This window comes from Vidua chalybeata, chromosome 7, assembly GCF_026979565.1.
Source record: "Vidua chalybeata isolate OUT-0048 chromosome 7, bVidCha1 merged haplotype, whole genome shotgun sequence".
Classification (NCBI taxonomy): domain Eukaryota; kingdom Metazoa; phylum Chordata; class Aves; order Passeriformes; family Viduidae; genus Vidua; species Vidua chalybeata.
In genome coordinates this window covers 34,082,420-34,102,871 of record NC_071536.1, presented here as the reverse complement: position 1 = coordinate 34,102,871, position 20,452 = coordinate 34,082,420, and the positions used below count along the sequence as shown (strand labels likewise).

Below are 20,452 nucleotides of genomic sequence, written 5' to 3'. Positions count from 1 at the left end.
AACTACTTTATTTTCAGATCAAAGCTTCACTATGAAATAAAAAAAAAAAAAAAAAAAAAAAAAAAGGAAAGCAAAACCAAGTTTTCTAGCCCTTATATTCATGAATTGTAGGTTATAAATACATCATGAATAATTCAATGGCAGTTGTCTGAGATGGTAGATTGGAGAGATTCTAGCAGTAGCTACGAAAGCTGTAAACATTCCCATTAATCTCAGCATAATGTCCATGTTTTTTTGGGATGAACACCAGTCAATTGTAACCTGCTCACCTAAGCAGCCCTTGCTCAGACATAGCCCTGAGCTGGATTCCCGCTGACAGTCTGCTCTTCTGACAGAGGAAGCAAAGCTCCCTCCTCCTCTTGATGTCATTCTCTGTGCTGCTATCCTGCTTTTTGTTCTCATAAAATTATCCTCTTACTCTTCTTTCTGGATCTTTCAAAGGAAAGAAGTAAATAGTAGCCAGTGTGTCTCTCTTAGCCCTAAACTGACTGCAGCGGTCAAACTTTTCGCAATCTTCCCTTTCAGCCTGAGAGTTTCAGAATTTTTCTTTCCCCAGAAATGTCCTTCTGTCACTAAACTCGGGAGATAGCTGCAAAATTCCAGCCAGACCATCTTCAGTGTCCATTGTCTTGGTCTCCAACCTGTGGGGTTCCTGCACAATTGGATAAAATCAGTTTCAACTTCTTTGTATCTGCAGAGCTAATGTCTTCTTCTGAGGATGCCTGATCCTGGAGAAGAAGGAAATTTGTCACAATGTCACAGCAAATTTATCCAGATTTGGTACCAGTGAAGTATCTGAGGCAAGCTCCAAAAGCAATAGTGACTTTGTGTAAAGCTGGTATCGTGCTGCTTTTGAGGACGTCTCTTTGAAGTCCAGATGGTGTATAAATATTCAAGCCATCAGAATTGAGCTTTGGGAGAAAGATCCTGAGGTATTTAAATGATGTGAAAGCAGATTTTTTCCTTAGTCAATCATCGTAAAGGATGAGGTTGGAAAGGACCTCACGGATCACCTAGTCCAACCTCATGGATCACTTAGTCCAGTCTTTTCTGGGAAAAGCATGGTCTGGATGACCCACAGCCATGTCCAGCTGCATCTTAGAAGTATCCAATCCATTATTTCCTTGGGAACATATTCCAATATTCTCATTGTGAAAATTGTTCCTCTTATCTCCAGTTGGAATCTTCCCAAGAGTAATCTGTTCCCATCACCCCTCACCTTTTCCATGTAAAAAGGGAGTCTCCATTTCTTTGCAGCCTCTTTAAAGACTGGAATCTGTTGATGAGGTTTCTCTTCTAAAGAGTGAACAAAGCCAATTCTCTCAGCCTATGCTCTCATGGCAGGTTCCCAAGCCTTGGATCATCTTTGTGGCCCTTGTCTGGATCCTCTCCTGCCTGCCCACACCTAACGCCTCTTGTCGCTTTCTGCTGTCAGAAGTTTCACTCAAAACATCATTAACAAATCAAAATGAAGTTGTAGAAAAGTTTCTGTGGGTTTAACAAAACAGGGATAGAATTCTTGGTGTCTGAAACAGATGAAACAGCCCCGTGGGTGCTCCAAGGGGAGCTTTGACAGTTTTGCAGAGTTCACAGATAATGATCAATTTGCCTTTAATCAGAGTCTTTTCCCTTTCTCCCAGCTGTCTCCTGGAACAACCAACAAAAAAAAAATAATTTCTTTGTGATTCAGCACAAGACTAGAAATATTCTGGACGATGAAATTTAACCATTGTAAAATAATTATTTTAATAGGGGAAACTCAGTGCTCAAGTTCAGTGTTTAGAACTGTGATCCCCCTTGGCCTTCTGATATCTGTAATCCACACTGATAAGCACTTAAATGAGAAAGATTAGGTTTTCTCTCTTGTGATAATTGTGTTCCTTGAAGGCATGTTTTTCGCATGGATTTCATGGTCTGTTTTCCTTTGTCATTTTGGACATTTTTTATTGTCAAAGCTAACTAAGGGGGAGATGGTTGAGTTTGCTCTTATCCTTTGTGTTTTCGAATGGAGAAGGATAAAGGTACAGATACAGCGACCACAACATACATTTTCATGGAGGAGAGGGAAAAGTCTGAACAGGAATGCTGTCAGTGATGCAATGAAGTGCTCCTAATGGCAAACTAATCATTTTCTCACCTGTTTCTGTGACCTCTGAGGATAAGGCTGGCTTGCTCTGAGGTTTTTTCCTGAGACTGTGATTTTTGGATTTTAAGTTGTCTATTACAAAATGTATCAGAAAATGGCACAGAGATTTCAAAAGACCCGGCAAATAAGTAACTTATGAGAATTAGTGGATTTCACATCATTAAGGGATGGTATGAGACAGTGTGTAGTGTTCTGTGCTCCACATCAGACAATTTAGGATAAACACATCAATCTTAGGCTAATTATTGACATGCTGTCTGCTAAACCAGGAAGTGTTCATTACATGCAATAGGAGTTTACGTGTATTTAGATCTTGGTGTTAACATTTTTTCAACAAGTATGGGGTTTTTAAATTGGGTTGTTTCTTCTGAACCTTAAACCTTTTTGAGCAGAACATCTGCTGCTTTTCTCTTGTAAAGTTCCTCTGCATTTCAGTAGAGAAATTGTCTTTTATAATTGCCAAGAGACTCCTAGTAAGAATTTTGAAAACATGCTAACTAGGCCAGAAATCTTAGAGTGCTTGGGAGCTCTTCTTGGCACTGGGGCAGCAATGACCTTGCTGAGCTGTTTGAAGTTTAATGCTTGGTTATATAAACTGTCTTTAGAGCTTAGCCAATTGAGCACTGCAGCATTCACAAATGTTATACACTGTAAATGATTAAGCAAGTATTGAAGCACTAATCTGGCTAAGCACTAAGCTGGTTTACATATGTGAGCTTTAAAAAAAAATAAATAAAAAATTTAAGAATTTGTCAGACTTAACTGCTCTCTGTTCCCACCACCCAGAAGAGATGCAGGCTTCACAGTTCCCTGGGTATCTGGTTCTCCATGCAGGTTTTCCAACCTTCAGGGCTCCTAAATCCCAGAGCTGCCTGCATTCCCCCATTTCTCTTTGAAGATGAGCATTTCAATATAATGGAACTATAAAAGGGAAATCTGACAGTCCAATTTAGGAAGTACAGAAACTTCTCTGAGATTAGGTCTTAAACTGTGTCAAGCTGTTGGTTTATACAGTAAAAACAAAAAGTTGAGCACTTTATTCCTTCATCTGACAGAGGCATGGAAATTAGCGATGGGAAAATGTTGCACTTCAAATAAATTATTATTATTAAATTACTTCTTTAAGTGTAATATAATCAACAGAGAATAACTTTCCTGGAGTAACTCAATTTGAAAAAAAAACCCTGTTCTTGAGACAGCTTCTGCCTGAATGTTTGCAATTCTCAGACTTGGAGAGAATGCAAGTTTTGAAGTAACGAGCACAAGGGGGTTGGACATTACAACCACTTTCATTTTTTGTGCCTGTGATTTCAACAGTTGCTCATTGTAAGGAGTTTGCAGGTAGAAAATGAGTATTTGTGTCTAATTCTGAACTCTGCCACCAGAGTTTTAAAAGAGAATATGTCCAATTGTTTAAAAAATTCTCCTAATGTAGAAGTGATCTAAAAGATTACAGTAACCATTTCCTTCTAGATTTATACTGGAAGTTCTCATAGCTCAAAAATTAGAGACATCTGAAAGAGGGTTTGTTTCTCAGAGCAGATGAGAAGTAGCTCTGATTTGGCAGCATTTTCCCAACTTTGAAGAGTCTATAGAATTATTAATTGTAGCCACATATGATGGCACAAACTGATAATTGCTTCCTCTCCGTTACTGACTTCTGGATTCACTTTTCATAATTGTTCCTATAAAATTCTCCAATCCATATGTCTTTCCAAATCTGATTCTTTTATGTTATTGGGTTCCTTCTCTTTTAAAGGATAATATCCAGGAGAAACTGTTCAGATTCACCTGTATTAAAGGCAGTTACTTTACTCTAAGGTTGCCCAGTCTTCAATTTATGAAGACCAGTTTATGAGGGTGATGCCTTGTGAAGGCTGACCCAGAACAGAGACTGGACAGAGCTAAAGAATAAAGCAGGGATTTATTAGAAGGCCTCAATGGATGCACTTTGGGCAGCACAAGAGCCCAGCCAGGGCTGCACCCAAGATGAACCAAAATGGTCACAAAATGCACAACCTGTCACAGGGTCTCTCATTTTTATATATTTTGGTCCATTTGCATATTGGAGTTAATTCTCCACGTACAGCTTTAGGTTATGAAGTCTCATCCTTCTTGTTTTTCTCTCTTCATGTTGTTTGTGCTCTTGGGTCTGAGATTTAGATCATTTGTCCTTGGATCCCAGCTAGAGAAGGAATTGTTTTGTCTCCCTACTCTGTGAAGAGAGCTTATTGTCCTCTAATATGAAGCCCAGACCCACACTCTACAGTTGCACAGAACCTGAAAAATATAAAAGCTAAAACCCGAGGCATCAAAGGTTGCCAGCAGTTTGGTTTCTGTATATTCTGCTGGCTTTGTGAAATACGCCCAAATTAAGACTATAAACTTCTGAAAATAGTTCACTATACTTGAAACTTCTCCATGAGCTGGACTTGTGCTATCACAAATTTTAAGGGATGGGCATTACTTCCCATGCAGCTGTTCCTGTCAGAGGGTAATCAGGACAAAGAACATAAACCACAGATTTTCTGTTTTCTCCCTGTTCCAATCAACACAATGGAAAAGGGGAGGATTTTGATGAAGGGAGTTGCAGTGTTGATCAGCTCCCATGGTTTCAGTAGAAGACAAATGAGATAAACCAAAGTGGCTCAGTGGTTTATGTCTTCACAGTTGGATGGTGGCAGGAGAGGGAAAGATAAAAGAAGGAATAACTTGGGGGTCACTGGGAATGGATATGAAAACCAGCAGCAAGACAGGAGTCTAAGGTGAGGGGCTGGGAAGCAATGGGTCTCTGTAAATGTTAAAAATAATTTTAAAACCTTTAAAATTCACTAGCACACACAGTTGTTCTACTCAAATAGTGACTTGTGTATATTTGAGAGTCATTTATTACTGCTTTGTACTGCTGTGGGGTAACTGGCATATAAACAACTGCTCACAGTGAATTAGAAAAGGTAATAAAACATTTTAAAGTGGGACAATAAAATATTTCATTCCTCGTTTTTATCAATTGGTTTTGTAGGCAGGTTTTGAAAAATTTATGCATCTATACTCATGGTATTGTTATATCTAATCATGAACTTTAATATCTCAAACACATTAGTACTTTAAGATGTTTAGATTTAAGGCTAAATTTCCTGCTTCTTTAGTGATAGCAGTTTGGGGATGTATAACAAGTTTTGTGTGAGTTTGTTGTACTGAAATATTCTCAGTTTTCATTGCTTCAGTTACATTTTTTTACTGGCAAAATATCCCACCACTGAACTTTTATCTTCCATCCTTAACCCAATCTGGATGTTTGAGGTAATATATTAATTTTGAAGAAAGAAATATTTATGCATGCACATGTTATTAAAGATATGAGTAATAACATCCTAAAACTATATATATGTATAACTATATATATAAAAAACTATATATATATTATATATATATAGTTTTTATATAGAGTTAATCTATATATTACATTAATATTTCTTTTTTCTGTTCATTGAGTTTGACAGGTTTAGGTTTCTAAACCAAGTGTAAATTTCATAAATGTAATAATGATTATAAAATATCTTTAAAATACAGTATTTTAATGCAATATATAATGTGATGTAATATACTTAAATTTAATTATATCTGTCAGAACTACTCACTTTGTCACAAGCTTAATAGATATCATCTTATTGTCATTATTCATTATTAATTTTATGGACTAAGCAGTTCAAATTCTTTATCAAAGGAAGCAAGCATCAGGAATAAGTAGTATAGGAAATAAAAAAGTATTGACTGTGTCTCAGAGAGGCTCCAAGTTGAATGTAAAATGAGACAGAAACAGCTACAAGGGAGTTCACGTGGCAAGAGGACAGTGGGGGCCAGGAATTGCTGCAGAAGAGATCAGCAATCTCCAAGTTTATTTGGTTTTGTAGGTTTAATTGCTATTTTCTTATTAAGTGTTGTTCTTCCTTGATGCAATTTGTCTTTGGAGGGTTTGTAACCCTTCCTAGGAGATTACCACTGCTTCCATTTAGATCGAGATGTCAGTAGGCTTTTTATTTCTCTTTTATTGCAGTTCAGAAAATCAAGTTTCTGAACTTGTTTTTCAGGGAGTGGAATTCAAAATAGCGTAGCCTGTTTTTTCAGGTTTGGTCACCCATGTAAATTTTCTGTGTTTGGATGCCAAAATTCTAAAACAAACTGCTGTAATGCCACAGGGAGCTAGAAAGTAATTTAAATTGTTGCTTAACAACAATTAATTGCTTTTAGCAATTGCTTCCCAGAACTGGCATTCTAACAGGAGCCTAACAGGGATTTTTCACCTCTTCTGTTTCTGTAGATTTTGCACAAGGGCGGGGCAAGGTTGCAGTCCCTTGTTTTTGGAAAGGGAAGGGACACATCCCTTTCTGTCTTGGAAGTGATCAACCATCTTCTGGACATGATAGGGCACTGATAATTTTGCTTTTGTTTTTCTCTTAGAAGGGGTCAACATTTGTCCTTTAAAGGACACTTTTTCTTGGTACATCGATTTTACCACCTGCCAATGAGACCTATTTTATTATTATTTGAGTTATTGTATTTGTTTTGACTTTTGGAAAAACTTGTGTTTCAATAAGAGCCAAGGGAGCTGGGCTTCACTTCTGTATGCCTTCAGGTTTTGTAGCTCAGGAATCCTAGATGGAATGATTTTCATTCCTGAAATAAATGACCATTTTTTTATGCTTAAGTAAATGTGCTCAGAAAATATAAGGGATGCAGAGTTCACTTCTCAGAGAAAAGTAAACATTTGTATCACAAATATGACTTACAGCCTATGAATTTATATTCTTGGATCAAAATTCATACAAAATTTGTAAGTAGGGGAGAGAGAGACACATATATTTTAAGTCTGTCATGGTTCTCATGTGTCAACATAATCACATAAGTCACATAAACTCCTGTGGCTCTTCTCATAAGTTCATGCAGCACTTTCTCTTCCTTATGTTATATATTGTCATTTTTGTCTTCAAGTATCTAATAATTTTTATTTCCCACCACTTCTGATCTGTTACAAGCCTCCTCGTTTTTCCCTTTATTACCCGCCTGAGTTTTTTCTTCCTATTTTCTGCAGCTTTCTGAAAGGCCTGTGCATTCCTTCTCCTTTCTGCCTCCTCTTTCTCGTCCCTTTTCTCATCTACCTGGTTGGTCAAGCACTGTTTGGGATTAGCATTCAGTGTCAGAAAATCCATGATTTATGGGTAAAATGAAACACCAGCAGAGAATCAGAGTTGGCAGCAGGTTCGTAAGAAGAGGAGGAATTGCAAGGAACTTTCCCAGCTCTGAGAGGAGGAGGTTGTGGTGGAGAAAGGAATCACAAAAGTAAACTTTTTAGCTTTAACAGAATATATTCCTTTCTTACTAATGGGTTTGCAATATGATAAAATGTTTTCAAATAGCTGATGCAGAGGAAACAGAGGTGCTTTGTTGTCACTAACCTGTCTTTACTTTAAATTCATACAAAATAATCTGGTTTTGAGTGCTTGCCAAAGAGGAGCAATGAGTCTTCCTCTCCTGTTTAAAACTGATTCACACCACAGAGCTTGCTGTAGTGTTAATAATTAGTATTAAATAGGGTTAATAATTAGTATTAGACATATAGTATTAGTGCTGTATGCCACTTATGATGAGATCAATCAGCTAAGGCTTTTTTGGAGTTGCAGGAAAGAGTGAAAAAAGGATGTGGGTGTTTCTACTACTCCATACATTTCTAGAAAAATCAGTATTCACTGCCTGAAGTTTTGGAAAGTGTGAAACACTAATATCCTCAAAGGCAAAGAATAAAGAGCATTATGGAGCATTTTACTGCTCCATCAGATAATCAGATGATAAAATGACCTCAGTTTTCTGTTCATTTTTGTTTGGTTGGTGGGAACTATAAATTCTAGAACCTCTTACATGTCAACAGTTCTGATGTTTCCATGCTTATAACATAGTAAAAGGCAAAAAAAAAAAAAAAATTGTATTCAGCTATGAATACAACTACTCCTTAACAGAATAGAACTATTCCTTCCAATAGAACTATTCCTTAAACAGTAAAGTAAATCAGAATTGGTAGCCACTCAATGCCTGTTTTCAGAAAACTCTCTCAGGCTTTACAGGTTTATTTTCTACAAGAAAGTATAATGAGTTTTATGGGCAGCTTAAAAGAAATATTATAAGTTTTTCTGTTATGTAATTATTATTTCTTCTTTTATAAGCATTTTATCTTTTTATGGTCAGTGTAGAATTTTTCTAAGAAATATTTTCCAGTCATTCTGTAGCTATATTCTGTTTTACTTCAAATGGATTTTCATTTGCATATATGTGTACTATTCATTGCTTTTCTTAATTGATTTTTTAATAACTTTCCCTATGTTTCACAACAGAATACATTTAGCTCTTACAGCTTTTAATGGTGCAAGTTTGTGTTGATTGTGACCTAATGAAAAGTTAATGCAGAAGCCCATTAAAATTACAGAGTTGCTCAGAAATAAAAATAGGGACAGGACAAATTGCAACCTGAATCTGTGAGTGTTATGCCATTGACAGTTCCAACTTTATACCTATAAATGGTAATAATAGGAAACCCAGTTTTTAGAAACAAATATATTTTGTCTTTCTTCTTTTAAAGAACATAAAAAGAAGAGACTCTAATATTTGATGCATTGTTCCTGATAAGGTGTGTTTATTTTTAAGACGTTTGAAAGAGTTAAGCTTTTAAACCTGGTACTTGCAGAATTTATTTTTATTTTAAATAAAAGAAAATTGTACTTGAGTCAATGAACAATTTTCTTCTGTGCAGTGTTCTAACTGTAGCATTTAATATTTTGTGCCACACACTTCACTTGGCTTCCTGTTAATGCAGTGTGATGGGCCAGTTCAGGCAGTGTATGGAAATCTCCTGAATCTTCTTTAGCTCATGAATATAAAGTTTCATCTGGATTTTGATGTATGTCTAATCCAATGAAGGCAGGATAAAGTGTCTGGCCATCCACAAACATCCACAAAACAAAAGAATAAGCATTTATTCATATAGCTATGCTTAGGCTATGGGGTTTGAGTCCTGGATATCCAAAATAAGGATGACTATTAGGTGTATTTTTCATTGGTGGGGAATAATAAAGATGATGAAATCAAAATAATTTTTCTATGTAAATCTCTTCATGTATGCAAATGATTTTATATGCCCTCTTATTCTGATGTTAATCTTAACTTTGATCAGAAAAAGAGAAAACTGACAGATAAAATAGGACATTTTTTGTCTTTAGAGAGACTGGAGTGGGACTTTTGACATCTTTAATTTGGTGCTAAAAGTAGAAGCAAGGGTCATAATTTATATGAACCAATACTGTCTCAGAACTGAAGCAAAAATAAAATAATTAGAGTTATGGAAAGTTTTGGGGCCTCATTCAGGGCAGCAGCTTCTGATGTCCCATCCTGCTTGTCCTGTCAGCCTGGCTTGTATTTCTCATTGGAAACGTTACACAGTGGGAGTCTACAAATCACAGAAGTTATAAGAGCTCTTCTTGTACTGTACCCTGTATGGAACTGTGGCAAAGTTGCCTCTGTAAAGAGGATTAAGATTAAAATTGCCAAGATTTCTTTGGACTTTGACTGATTTCTCGGAAATGCTCTGAAGCGCTTTCAAAAATATCATATTCTCATTTCAGTGTGATTGATGTGGTTCATGGAGACATATAAGAAGGGAAAATAATTTCAGGCCTAAGCAGCAAGGTCTCCTTGACCAGAGGGCAACATGCCCTGCACTGGAGTTCAGTAGAGGGAGGACTACTGGATAGAAAATTGAATTTTCTAAGTTGTTGTTCCATATACTCAGTACCAGTCATCAGATCTCAATGAGCTATAAAATGTTCCAACGGGAATTTGAGATTTGCCTACTCTATGTCAACAGTTTTCAGGTAAAAAGATGCAGAAAACAGGGTAAAGGTGTTAAAGATGTGCTGGTTAAACGTGACAGTCAGCTGCTGTGCTGTGCCTTTTCACCTCTAACAGTAATTAGGTGATTCAGCAACAAAAGATTATCATTTACAAATAATTATTGTGGTCAGATATTCTCCTGTGACATCTATGATTACTACTATTGATGTTTAAAGGAGGAAAAAAGAAAGGTGGCATTCAGTTACTGTTTACCAAGAACAAATACTTCAGGTTAAGGAGTATATTGAAGGATAAAGAATGCTCCAAAACTTTTTCTCCCTTTTGTCCTTCCATCCTTTTCCAAATAATGTTGGCTCATAACTTTGTGATACTGTAGCTATGGACTTATTTTTTTATATTGTGTGGTTGGTGATGCTAGAAATTATCAATATTCCCTCTTACTGCAATGTTTTTTTTAAATACCATTTTTTTTTCTGTCTTTCTTGTCATTATATTTTGATGAAATAAAATGCTCTTAATTGTAAGAAAGAGTATTAAACAGAGAGCATCAGGAGATGTATATGTTATGTTCTGAATGTTTTCTAATAATTTTTATTCCAATAAAAGAGCCAATTTATATTGCTTATGCAAAGAGTGGAGAAAGTTATGTTTGTTGCTTACAATTTTAAAGTTTGACGTGCCTTTAGTTTAAAATCTGGAGGTTGTTTTTTGAACTGAAATAGTTTCATTTCCTTAACACTGACTGGACCAACAAATTCTAAGCAGGTAGAGCTTGTCCTCCATCCACCTTCATTGTAACTGGTAATAAAGGACCCTCTGGTGCTGGTGTGTTGCCACCATAATTATCCTCAGGACATTCCATAGCAATTGTTCTGCCAGCCTGTGCAGTGGGGAATATTTTAACTGGCACTTTCCCAAGAGTGAACATTAATCTGAGCATCTCTCCTTCCAGTCCCTAATCAAGACATCCCAGGGGTGATTGCACTGACATTGTTTGAAGACTACATCTACTGGACAGACGGGAAAACCAAATCCCTCAGCCGTGCCCACAAAACCTCTGGCTCGGACAGGCTCTCCCTGATTAACTCGTGGCACACCATCACAGACATCCAGGTGTATCATTCTTACAGGCAGCCTGATGGTAATTATCCTGTCTCTGCTTTCCAAGCAGCACATGGAGGTATTTGACTGAGTAGCCATGTGCTGAAGTACTGCATGCTCGTTTATCTGCAATGATTGTTTCTGTTCTGCTTCAGATTGTGGAAGTTTTCACATGATCATTTTTCACATGATCATCTAACAAAACTTGCTCAGTAGAGATATAATTTATGTGCTTAAAAATTAACCGAAATACTGACTGAAAGTAAAGAACTGTTAAGTTGCATTACAGTACAAGTTACCAGTTTTTAAGTGGGGAACAGTGTATTATGAAAACTTTTAACCCAGTTCTTTGAAAAGTGTTAATATTGCAGAAGAATACTGCTAGACTGAGGGAATGTCAGAGAATATGAGTGGTATGATTCTGTCTTATCTGCTGATATCACTATAACTGAATGCTATTTGGCAATTGACATAGATAAGCTAATTTTTATCACATTATAAAAAAAAAAGAGATTTTTTATTCCTCTCATTCTTTCAGTATTGAACTTACAACCATGGTAATAATTCATTTTTGCATACAACAGAGAATAGCTTAAAGGCAGCAGGAAGAGTTTGCCTCTGTGTTTTTGATCCGAGACATTGCACTGCAAAGACAGAACATGGCACACAATTTTCTTCCTCCGTAAAGCAGATACCCCAAAGCGTGCTAAGATAAGAGGCTCTGATCTACCTCCCCTCTTCTGTCCACAGTGTCCAGACACGTGTGCACGCTGAACAACGGCGGCTGCAGCCACCTGTGCCTGCTGGCCCCTGACAAGTTGCACTCGTGTGCCTGCCCCACCAACTTCTACCTGGCCGCGGACAACAGGACGTGCCTGTCCAACTGCACCGCCAGCCAGGTACCTGCCTGGGGATTGACTGCCCTGCCCCTGCTGTGCAACAGGGAATGCTGGCTTCACCCAGCATGGGGGAGCATCAAAAGGAGCTCAACACTCAGAGGGGCACTTGGAGCGTTGTGAGCTTGAGAGCTCACAGTGATCTCCCTGCCTGGCTAAGCCGGGAAGAGCTGAAGAGGAACGGGAGCGATGGATCTAGCCTGGAAAATAAAAAGTTTAATAAGGAAAATAACAAATGGGGTGCAGGGAACAGAGTTAGATTCCAAAAACCCCTTAGGCAGGGCAAACGCAGCCAGGTATTGGGGGACAAGGTCCAGTCAGGAGGGTGAGCTCAGAACACGACCTTATAAGAAAAAAGTCCTGAACCAAGGGAGAAGGAGAACTGGAAACTTGACCAAACATAGGATGGTTCTATTAGCATACTACTAATTCCCATCATGGCCTGGTCAGGTGTCCCCTCCCCTCAGTGCCCTGCCTGCCATGGTTTGTGGCCAAAGCCCTCTGCAAATGCGTCTAAATGATAAATTAGATGAAGCAGGAATCCCAGTTGGACGAGATTCCACAGAGCGTTTTGTCTCCAAGGCTGTTAGAGAGAAACACTTGCAAATGGCTTTTTCTCCAGAGAATACAGGACTTGTTCACTTTCAAATGTTGGTGTTCCTGCCAGTCACCAGAACAAATACAGCTGCTAAACTTGTAAAAATAGCCTTGAAAAAACATTTGTCTGAAATATCAAATACAGAGTGTGTGTAACAGTGATTTGGGATGCATGAATGAATTTTGCATTAAAAAAAGACAAGCTCAGTCTAGTTAGAAAGATTGGAAAATGATAGACTTGTGTTAAAAATAAATATGTAAAATGGAAAAAAAATTCATCAATTAAAACACTAAACTATATTCCCTATTACTTAAAAGAAACATTAATTACTTTTTTTTTCTTAAAATGTAAGGTAAATAAGTAGAACATACTGATTTCATATAAGAGAACCACTTTGATAAAAGCCTTTGGATTGTTCTAACCAGACAATTAAATGGTTGATTGTTATAGTACATATGGCTTTTAAAATATTTTTAGTAGTCTGATTTTCTAATAGTTCCTTTTTAATAGAGGTATGCTAATGACTTCTTACAATGTTCTATATCATGATGCATGATAATGATTTCCAGCATTAAGGAAAATCGTTTTACTCCTAATTTTTAGGGAACAGTGTCCATCTTAATAAAAGAGGTACAGTTTCACTCAAATAATAATCTTATTTAAGAGACTTGACTTTCTCTGTTTTCTTAAGATGTAAATCACTTCTAAAATTGGGAATTTCTTAACAATTTTGCCCCATATTTAGTTCCTCAAATTTAGCTTTAAAAAAAATAGACACTTAAAATTTCTAGTGACACTAGAAGCTTATACCACAGTGAATTTATATACTAACAGTTGACTGAATGGCTCCATTCCAGGCTAATTAATTCAGTGGTAGTATGAATTGAAGAAATAGCATCACATCTTGGACACTTGAGGAGCAATATTTTATCACTTGTGGAATCCACAGTGGAGAGCAGAATTATGTGAAAGAGGCAGCTTCAGACAGGAAGTTAGAGCTTGGCATTGGTTATTCATAATTTTTTTCCAGGTTTGCAATCTGATTACTCTTTGATAACTCATCAGTCTGATGGCATCAGATGCAGATATCAGTGGCAAAATTTTGTCTCTCCTTAAGACTTTCAGATGATGCTGTCAGATCAGAGTTGCTCCTACAATGTCATCATTTTTGACAGCACAGCCACCTTTGGCTGTTTCTGATGGGAAGGAGTTGGATGGTCCATAAACTGACCTTGCCTCTCCAGACCATCCTGTGATGGCCCATCTGGCATGAGAAGTTTTTTAATACAAATCCCATTAGACTCTTGAACACCAAAAATCCATCCATTTAAGACCCACATGACCCTGATCCCTGATTTTGCAGGGTTTTGTCTCCTCAGTTTGGAAAGGAATGCAAGTATTTTCATAACAACATCTCAGAGTTTGTGCTTATTTCTTGGAAATAACTTTCTGATGCCGTTTTGGCAGCCTGAACTCCCTTGTGGTGAGCAGAGCAAGTGAAGAGGACAAAGGATGGCAATTGTCTGAGTTTCTGTTTGCCTCCTGCTGACCCCTCTGAGCTGCAGATCTGTGTGGGGCAGTAACAGCTGCCCCTCAGCCCAGCCTGTTACACAGCAGGTCCCTCAAGGTGCTACGGGAATGATGTAGCTCCAACTATAGGTTCTATATCATAAATGCCATTGAAATCCTAATTTTTCTTGGCAGAAAAAAAAGAAACTGAGCTAAGGCACCAAATATATCATATATCATTTAAATACAGTTTTATTGAATAATCATTGATTTTTAAAATGTGAAAATAAGCTGCCCAGAGACAGAAAATGAAATATCTTGCCTTTCTAAATCTTCTGGTTTCCTTCCTTTCTGTGTTCAAAGAGACACAAGGTAGGAAAACCAACATTTCTTAAAAGCTGACTGATAATCTACCCAGATTTTTGTCCCTGAAATGATCCTCATAATGTACTCAGTTTTTACGTTTAGCCCTAGAAAATGACATCAGTTTGTACCGTTTTTGTTTGCATTCCCCTTTCAGTCAGAACAAAGTACTCTGCTCACCTGAGTAGAGAGGTAATGCACAGCCTTCCTACAGAAGATTTTTCATTTTTTTCTACAGATGTTTTATCCTTTTGAAAGTCTGGAAGGCTTTACATTTGATTTTTTCATTTAATTCAAACAATGTAAGCAACACTGTACACAACACCACACATTAAGGGTCTTTTCAACTGTGAGTGTTTGTGTTTATCTGGAAAAATGATGTTGTCTGTTTCAACAGTCTGCAAAAAGTGAGAATTGAAGTGTTTGCTTTGAATAAGACCTTCAAGATTGAAATCACAGAATGCAGCAAAATGTAATGAGCAGTTTGTGTTGGGGCATTGTACGCCAGCATAACACAGTCATTGAAACTACAGTGATTTTTATCACTTTGGCAAACCCAGTGCCAAATATATCTAAATAAAAAAGCCCCAAAATTTAAAACACAAGTTTTGTAAAATTAACAGCCAGAAAATTATTCATACGTCAATGCCTCAAGCAGCTGATTTGCTGAAAAAACTACTCCACAACTTGTAGAAATTGTAAAGTCGGTATTATTTATTTTAGCGTTGGGCGCATGTGGGATAGCTTCCTTTAAAGGACACGTGTATCTCCGAAAATTCCTGAGTTTATTTTATCCCTCTAACCTGTTGCATATGCATAAAAGACATGCATAAAAGACATTAAACTGTCTTATCAATTTTTATGAGCCTGCACAGTTCTTCAGTCACGCAGCTGTAATGTGGTGCTTGTAACCCAGATTCAGTTTTTCTGTCTGCTTTAGCCCCAAGGTCGATGGAGCCCCTCTCAATCTCTCTTCAGCTTGGACGCTTGTATTCTTTTCTAAGTAGCTTTGAATCACCTTTGTTTTCCTTGCAGAGAAGCTCTTTGTTTCTCTTTTGCGAGCACAAGAAGTTAACAGACTAAACAAGTTTAAACAGCAGACTCCAGCTCAATCCAAAATTGGTTTCTACCTTGAGTTAAATTTTGAAGCCAGCCCCTGTCTCACGGTGGAGCTGATGTTCATAAACTGCACTATTCCTGATTATAAAGAAATAAATAAATGAATGAAAAATGTCAATATGAAATCTTTTATTCCTGCTGGCCTCTCCTCTTTTCAGTTCCGCTGCAAAACCGACAAGTGCATCCCGTTCTGGTGGAAGTGTGACACGGTGGATGACTGCGGGGACGGCTCCGATGAGCCCGCCGAGTGCCGTGAGTGCGCGCCAGCTCTGGGCTCTGCCTCTGTCAGCAGGGCCCAAACCAAATAGAACACTTCATAAATAAGTTTAGGAAGAGGATTTTTGTGGACATTTCTGTTTGCAGCACAACTTTATGCTCCTTGGTCTCTGAGTCTATTAAGGTGTTTGGAAAATCATGCATATTTTTCATCTTTCAAACCTTTTCTTCGTCTCGGTTACATTTTCACTAAAGATTTTAATTTTGAAGCTGTTGCTTTGAGGTTGTGGAATTCTTTGCATGGATACAAACTTCTGACAGGTTTATTTGGTTTTTTTTTTTTTTTTTCAGTGTAGTAAAAATGTGGGATTCTAATCTCATTTCCTTGTGTTTTGTTGCAATTGTAGACATTTAGATACACATTATTCTTCACTGCTGTTTTCTGAGCAACAAAAATGTTCTCCCTGTGATCCTTGCTTCCCTTCCTTAAGCTTATATTTGAAAAAAATGATCGGTGTGTTCCACAATTTTCTGGTTAATTAACAGTTAATTTGATTTTTTTTTAATTTAAATCCCTCACCCCTATTTTAACCATTTTATAATTAGTTCTCTTCTCCTGCTACAGAGGCCTCTGAAGCAAATTTTACCATCTGCAATCATTCCACATAGGTTTTTATTTTAAGCTATTCTATACTTATATATAATATTACTATAGAGGTATGTAATTGCTCATTATTTCTAATGACAGTGGCTGGAGAAGGAACTATTCCTTCCTTGGGAAATAAAATTACAGTGGGATAGGGAGTTTCTTAAAAGCAGACTTGAACTCAAGTGTATTGATCTGAAATTGCAGGTCTCTGTTGAGCCTTTGGTAAGCTTCAACCTGCAGGGGATTTTCACTCTGTGTCATTAGCGCTGTAACTAGAGCCATACAAATTAAAGATATCAGACTTTGAAATTAGTCTTGCAATCATATGTGTACCCTTTAATTACAAATATATACTGAGATTGAGATTATAAAGGAAATACAAGTTTATAGGTGTATTGGATTAGTCCATGGGGTAAGAACAGCAAGAGTGAGACTTTAACCATTGCTCTGGTGTATTCATAAGCGGTTTTGTCTTTTCCCAGCTGAATTCAGATGTCAGCCAGGACGTTTCCAGTGTGGAACTGGGCTTTGTGCTCTTCCAGCCTTTATCTGTGATGGAGAGAACGACTGTGGGGACAATTCTGATGAACTGAACTGTGGTAGGTGCTTGTATGCACTGCAGGCTTCAGAAACAGGCCAAACTGCTTTAAATGTCATGTTTCACACACTGTCAACAAACAGCATTTTTCTTCATCTACCTTTGAAGTTTTGAATCTTTTCAACTTTTAATCATTTTAACTTGCTCTTTTAATTTTCTTTTAATTTACAGACACACACGTGTGTCTGTCGGGGCAATTCAAGTGCACAAAGAACCAGAAGTGCATCCCAATAAACCTGAGATGCAATGGCCAGGATGACTGTGGTGATGAAGAAGATGAAAGAGACTGTCGTAAGTTATGCTTAGAGAATTTTCCTCTGTAGCTGGTTTTAAACAGGGAACTGGAGTAAAACACTGTCAATGTCCTCTATATAAAACAATTTGAGAACGTGCAAACAGTTAATTCACAGGACTGGTGTGCAATGCTTCATATACAAAAGAGCAAACTAAAATGTAATTTATTAACTCCAAATTTCAAGTCATTGCAAAGAAGAGAGGGGTATAAACAATTTCAGGCATTTAATTGGGTTTTTGACTGAGGTTGAAACACGTATTTGACTCTGAACCAACTCACAAATGACTCATATTCCTGAGCTTTCATCTGCTATGCCTTGCAGCAGTATGTTTCAATGGAAAAAGATGTTTTTCAGAATCTTTTGTTGGAAAAGCTGTGGATACAAGCTCCTTTACATTCTTGTAGTTTCATTGATTATTTTTACCTTTTCTGTTCCCCTTTCTTTGGGTATTTCATTCATTTATCTATGTAACTGGATTTCCATTTAGTGCAGCTCAGCTTTTAGTGCAATTTACTTTTCACACATTTATTTTCACTTTACATTTCTTAGATATAAGTGGAGAAAATATTTTTAATTTATAATGGAAATCTGTTGAATAAGTTTGTGTCTGATCATTTTGGAACAAAGATCATGGGGCTGCCTTGAAATGTAGCTCTGTGTTTTACTGATTTCACTGCTCAGATCTGCTGCTGATCTGAGCTGCTTGCTCTGGATCAGCTTTCTCAAGGTTTGCATGTGTTGCATTTCTGTGAAGAACAAATCCTTCTGCAAGGGGAGGCTAAGGATAGAAAGGCTTTGTGGATGGTCATGTTTGATGGCTGCCTTCCAAACTGCTCGTGAGAGATGTAAATACAAGTTTTGCAGAAAGCATTTTGTGTTGGTTTGCATGTTGGGTTTCTTTAAAAACTGATTAAGAGGGATCAGGAAAGCTCTTGTGAAAGATAAGGGAGATTACTTTTTCCCCTGGAAAGAACTGCACATGGTACATGGAAGGCTCCCAAAAACCTTGAGGTGTAGCTGGCAGAAGTTAAATCAGAGCAGCAGAGTCTACAGCTCAGGGACTGTGAGTTCATATTGACTTGGGCTCCTGGCACAAGACAGGTAACAGGTGAGATTCTCTCACTCTAATGTCACCAGTCTGGCATCCATAAAATCCTTTTTTTTTTTTTTTTTTTTTTAGGTCTGCCACTGTTCTGTTTTGCTTACCAGGTGATTTTTTCAAAGTCACATTTCATACTGAAGGCTTTCCAAATGTACAGTGAAGGTCACTGTGCTGGTGTTTCTTGTAAAGCACTCTGAAATCCCTGGCGATGTGTCCTAGCTGAGGATCAGAATTATTTGTTGTGGTACAGTTAGGAACATACCCAAGTCTATGGAAATGTGACACTGAAAGCAATAATACAACAACTTTTAGCAAACCTAAAATTTTTCATCTTGCCAAACCTGAGACAAGAATGGTAATATCAGGGTGGAAACAACAGGAGCAGGAAAGTTTTTAAAGGCACTACAGAATTCCTTAGTCAAAGGTGGGACGTACATTCATGTGGGAAAACCTTATCAAACATTTCCTGGTTTTCTCCTATGGTCAGTTCAGTTTAAAATTATTTGGGGTACATATACTCATCTCTAAAGAACATCTAGAATCACGTGTGCACTGAGGTTCTGTTTTGTTTTTAAATGACTGTTCTAAGGTTAATGCAGTTAAACTCTAACTTAGACCATACTTAAAGAATAGGCTGAAAGCTCAGCTGCATCTTTGCATCTTTTTCTTGCTGCAAGATTCATTCAAAAATTGTTGTTCTAAACTGATTAAGTGAAATATTTGTCAAACTTTTCTTAACATTTGCCCAAATTAACAGAACACAGACTTTCACAAAAATCATGCATAATTGTAATTCTGTTTTTGATCAAAGCATCCAGAGCTGCCTTAGTCTTATAAACTGACTCTCAGAATTTATAATTGGCATTTTAGAAAGGTAAGGTAAAAAGCTTGACTGATTTTTGCTAAAGTGGTTTGATTCTATCCATGGTAAGTCTATTTGCTGTTAAAAGACTATCACAATATATTCATTGTGATATTCATATTGTCTCATTATATTTCTTTTACCTTAATGTTTCTATAAAATAATATATACGAAAATGACAAAACTATAAACAGTATAAACCTGAATGTTTTTTTTCTTACAGATATTATATAAATTATGCTAGAGATACCCAGTTTCTGATACTTGAATCCTTAATATTTTTTTCTTTAATACCCATATTTTAAATATTAGCAGATATTTCTAATTTTGATCTGGAATTTTTTTATTTAAAGCTGAAAACAGTTGTTCTCCAGACCACTTCCAGTGTAAAACAACCAAACACTGCATTTCCAAGCTGTGGGTGTGTGATGAAGACCCAGACTGTGCAGATGGGTCAGATGAAGCAAATTGTGGTGAGTATGCCAATGGTCCTGTATCTATTGCTGTGGCTTGACATTTTTTTAGCAAAAGGAAATCATCTTCCCACTTTTTATATCCTCTTTCAGTGTTTGATAATACCTATCTGGAACCTCTCTGGCTCATCCAGTTCTTACTGAACGGCAATCTTTGTATGAGTAGTTGATAAATTCCTATTGTGCAACTTCTTTATTGGCAGGAGCTGCAAATGAGGCTCTCATTTGGCATTTAGAGTCATGGAAGTGGCACAGAATGTAGTGGCTGTCATAGGATAAGGTGATAGTCTTTATTTTTAAATATAGTTATCCATTTTTAAATATAGTTATAGTTCAGTCTGCACTTAATTGCTGCTGAAGTTCATAAATAGTGAAAATACAACAATTTGCAAATCCTGGTAGTTAAGACTGATGGTATAGAAAGGTTCAGAGCCGTTTTTAAATTGACATGGCCAACTTCTCTCTGTGAGCTCCAGGGAGTTATGAGTATGGATGTCAATGCAAGACACACACTAACCATGTGCAGAAACACTTGTGAAAGTTCCAAGACTGGTCTATAAAGGAAAACACAGAAAAATGGTCTGAGGTGGAGGAGAACAAGACAAATATGGAACATTTAAAGCTC

At 37.1% G+C, this 20,452-nt stretch overlaps 1 protein-coding gene across 1 annotated transcript in view; it reads left to right on the top strand.

The window, feature by feature from the left end:
- Positions 1 to 20,452, top strand: part of LRP1B (LDL receptor related protein 1B) — a 632,825-nt gene that overhangs the window by 540,204 nt on the left and 72,169 nt on the right. Inside the window, exons 61-66 of the mRNA XM_053947419.1 lie at positions 10,998 to 11,186; positions 11,897 to 12,045; positions 15,790 to 15,883; positions 16,979 to 17,095; positions 17,266 to 17,385; positions 19,708 to 19,827. Of these exons, the coding sequence (XP_053803394.1) occupies positions 10,998 to 11,186; positions 11,897 to 12,045; positions 15,790 to 15,883; positions 16,979 to 17,095; positions 17,266 to 17,385; positions 19,708 to 19,827 (789 nt within the window). The remainder of the gene's footprint in view (positions 1 to 10,997; positions 11,187 to 11,896; positions 12,046 to 15,789; positions 15,884 to 16,978; positions 17,096 to 17,265; positions 17,386 to 19,707; positions 19,828 to 20,452) is intronic.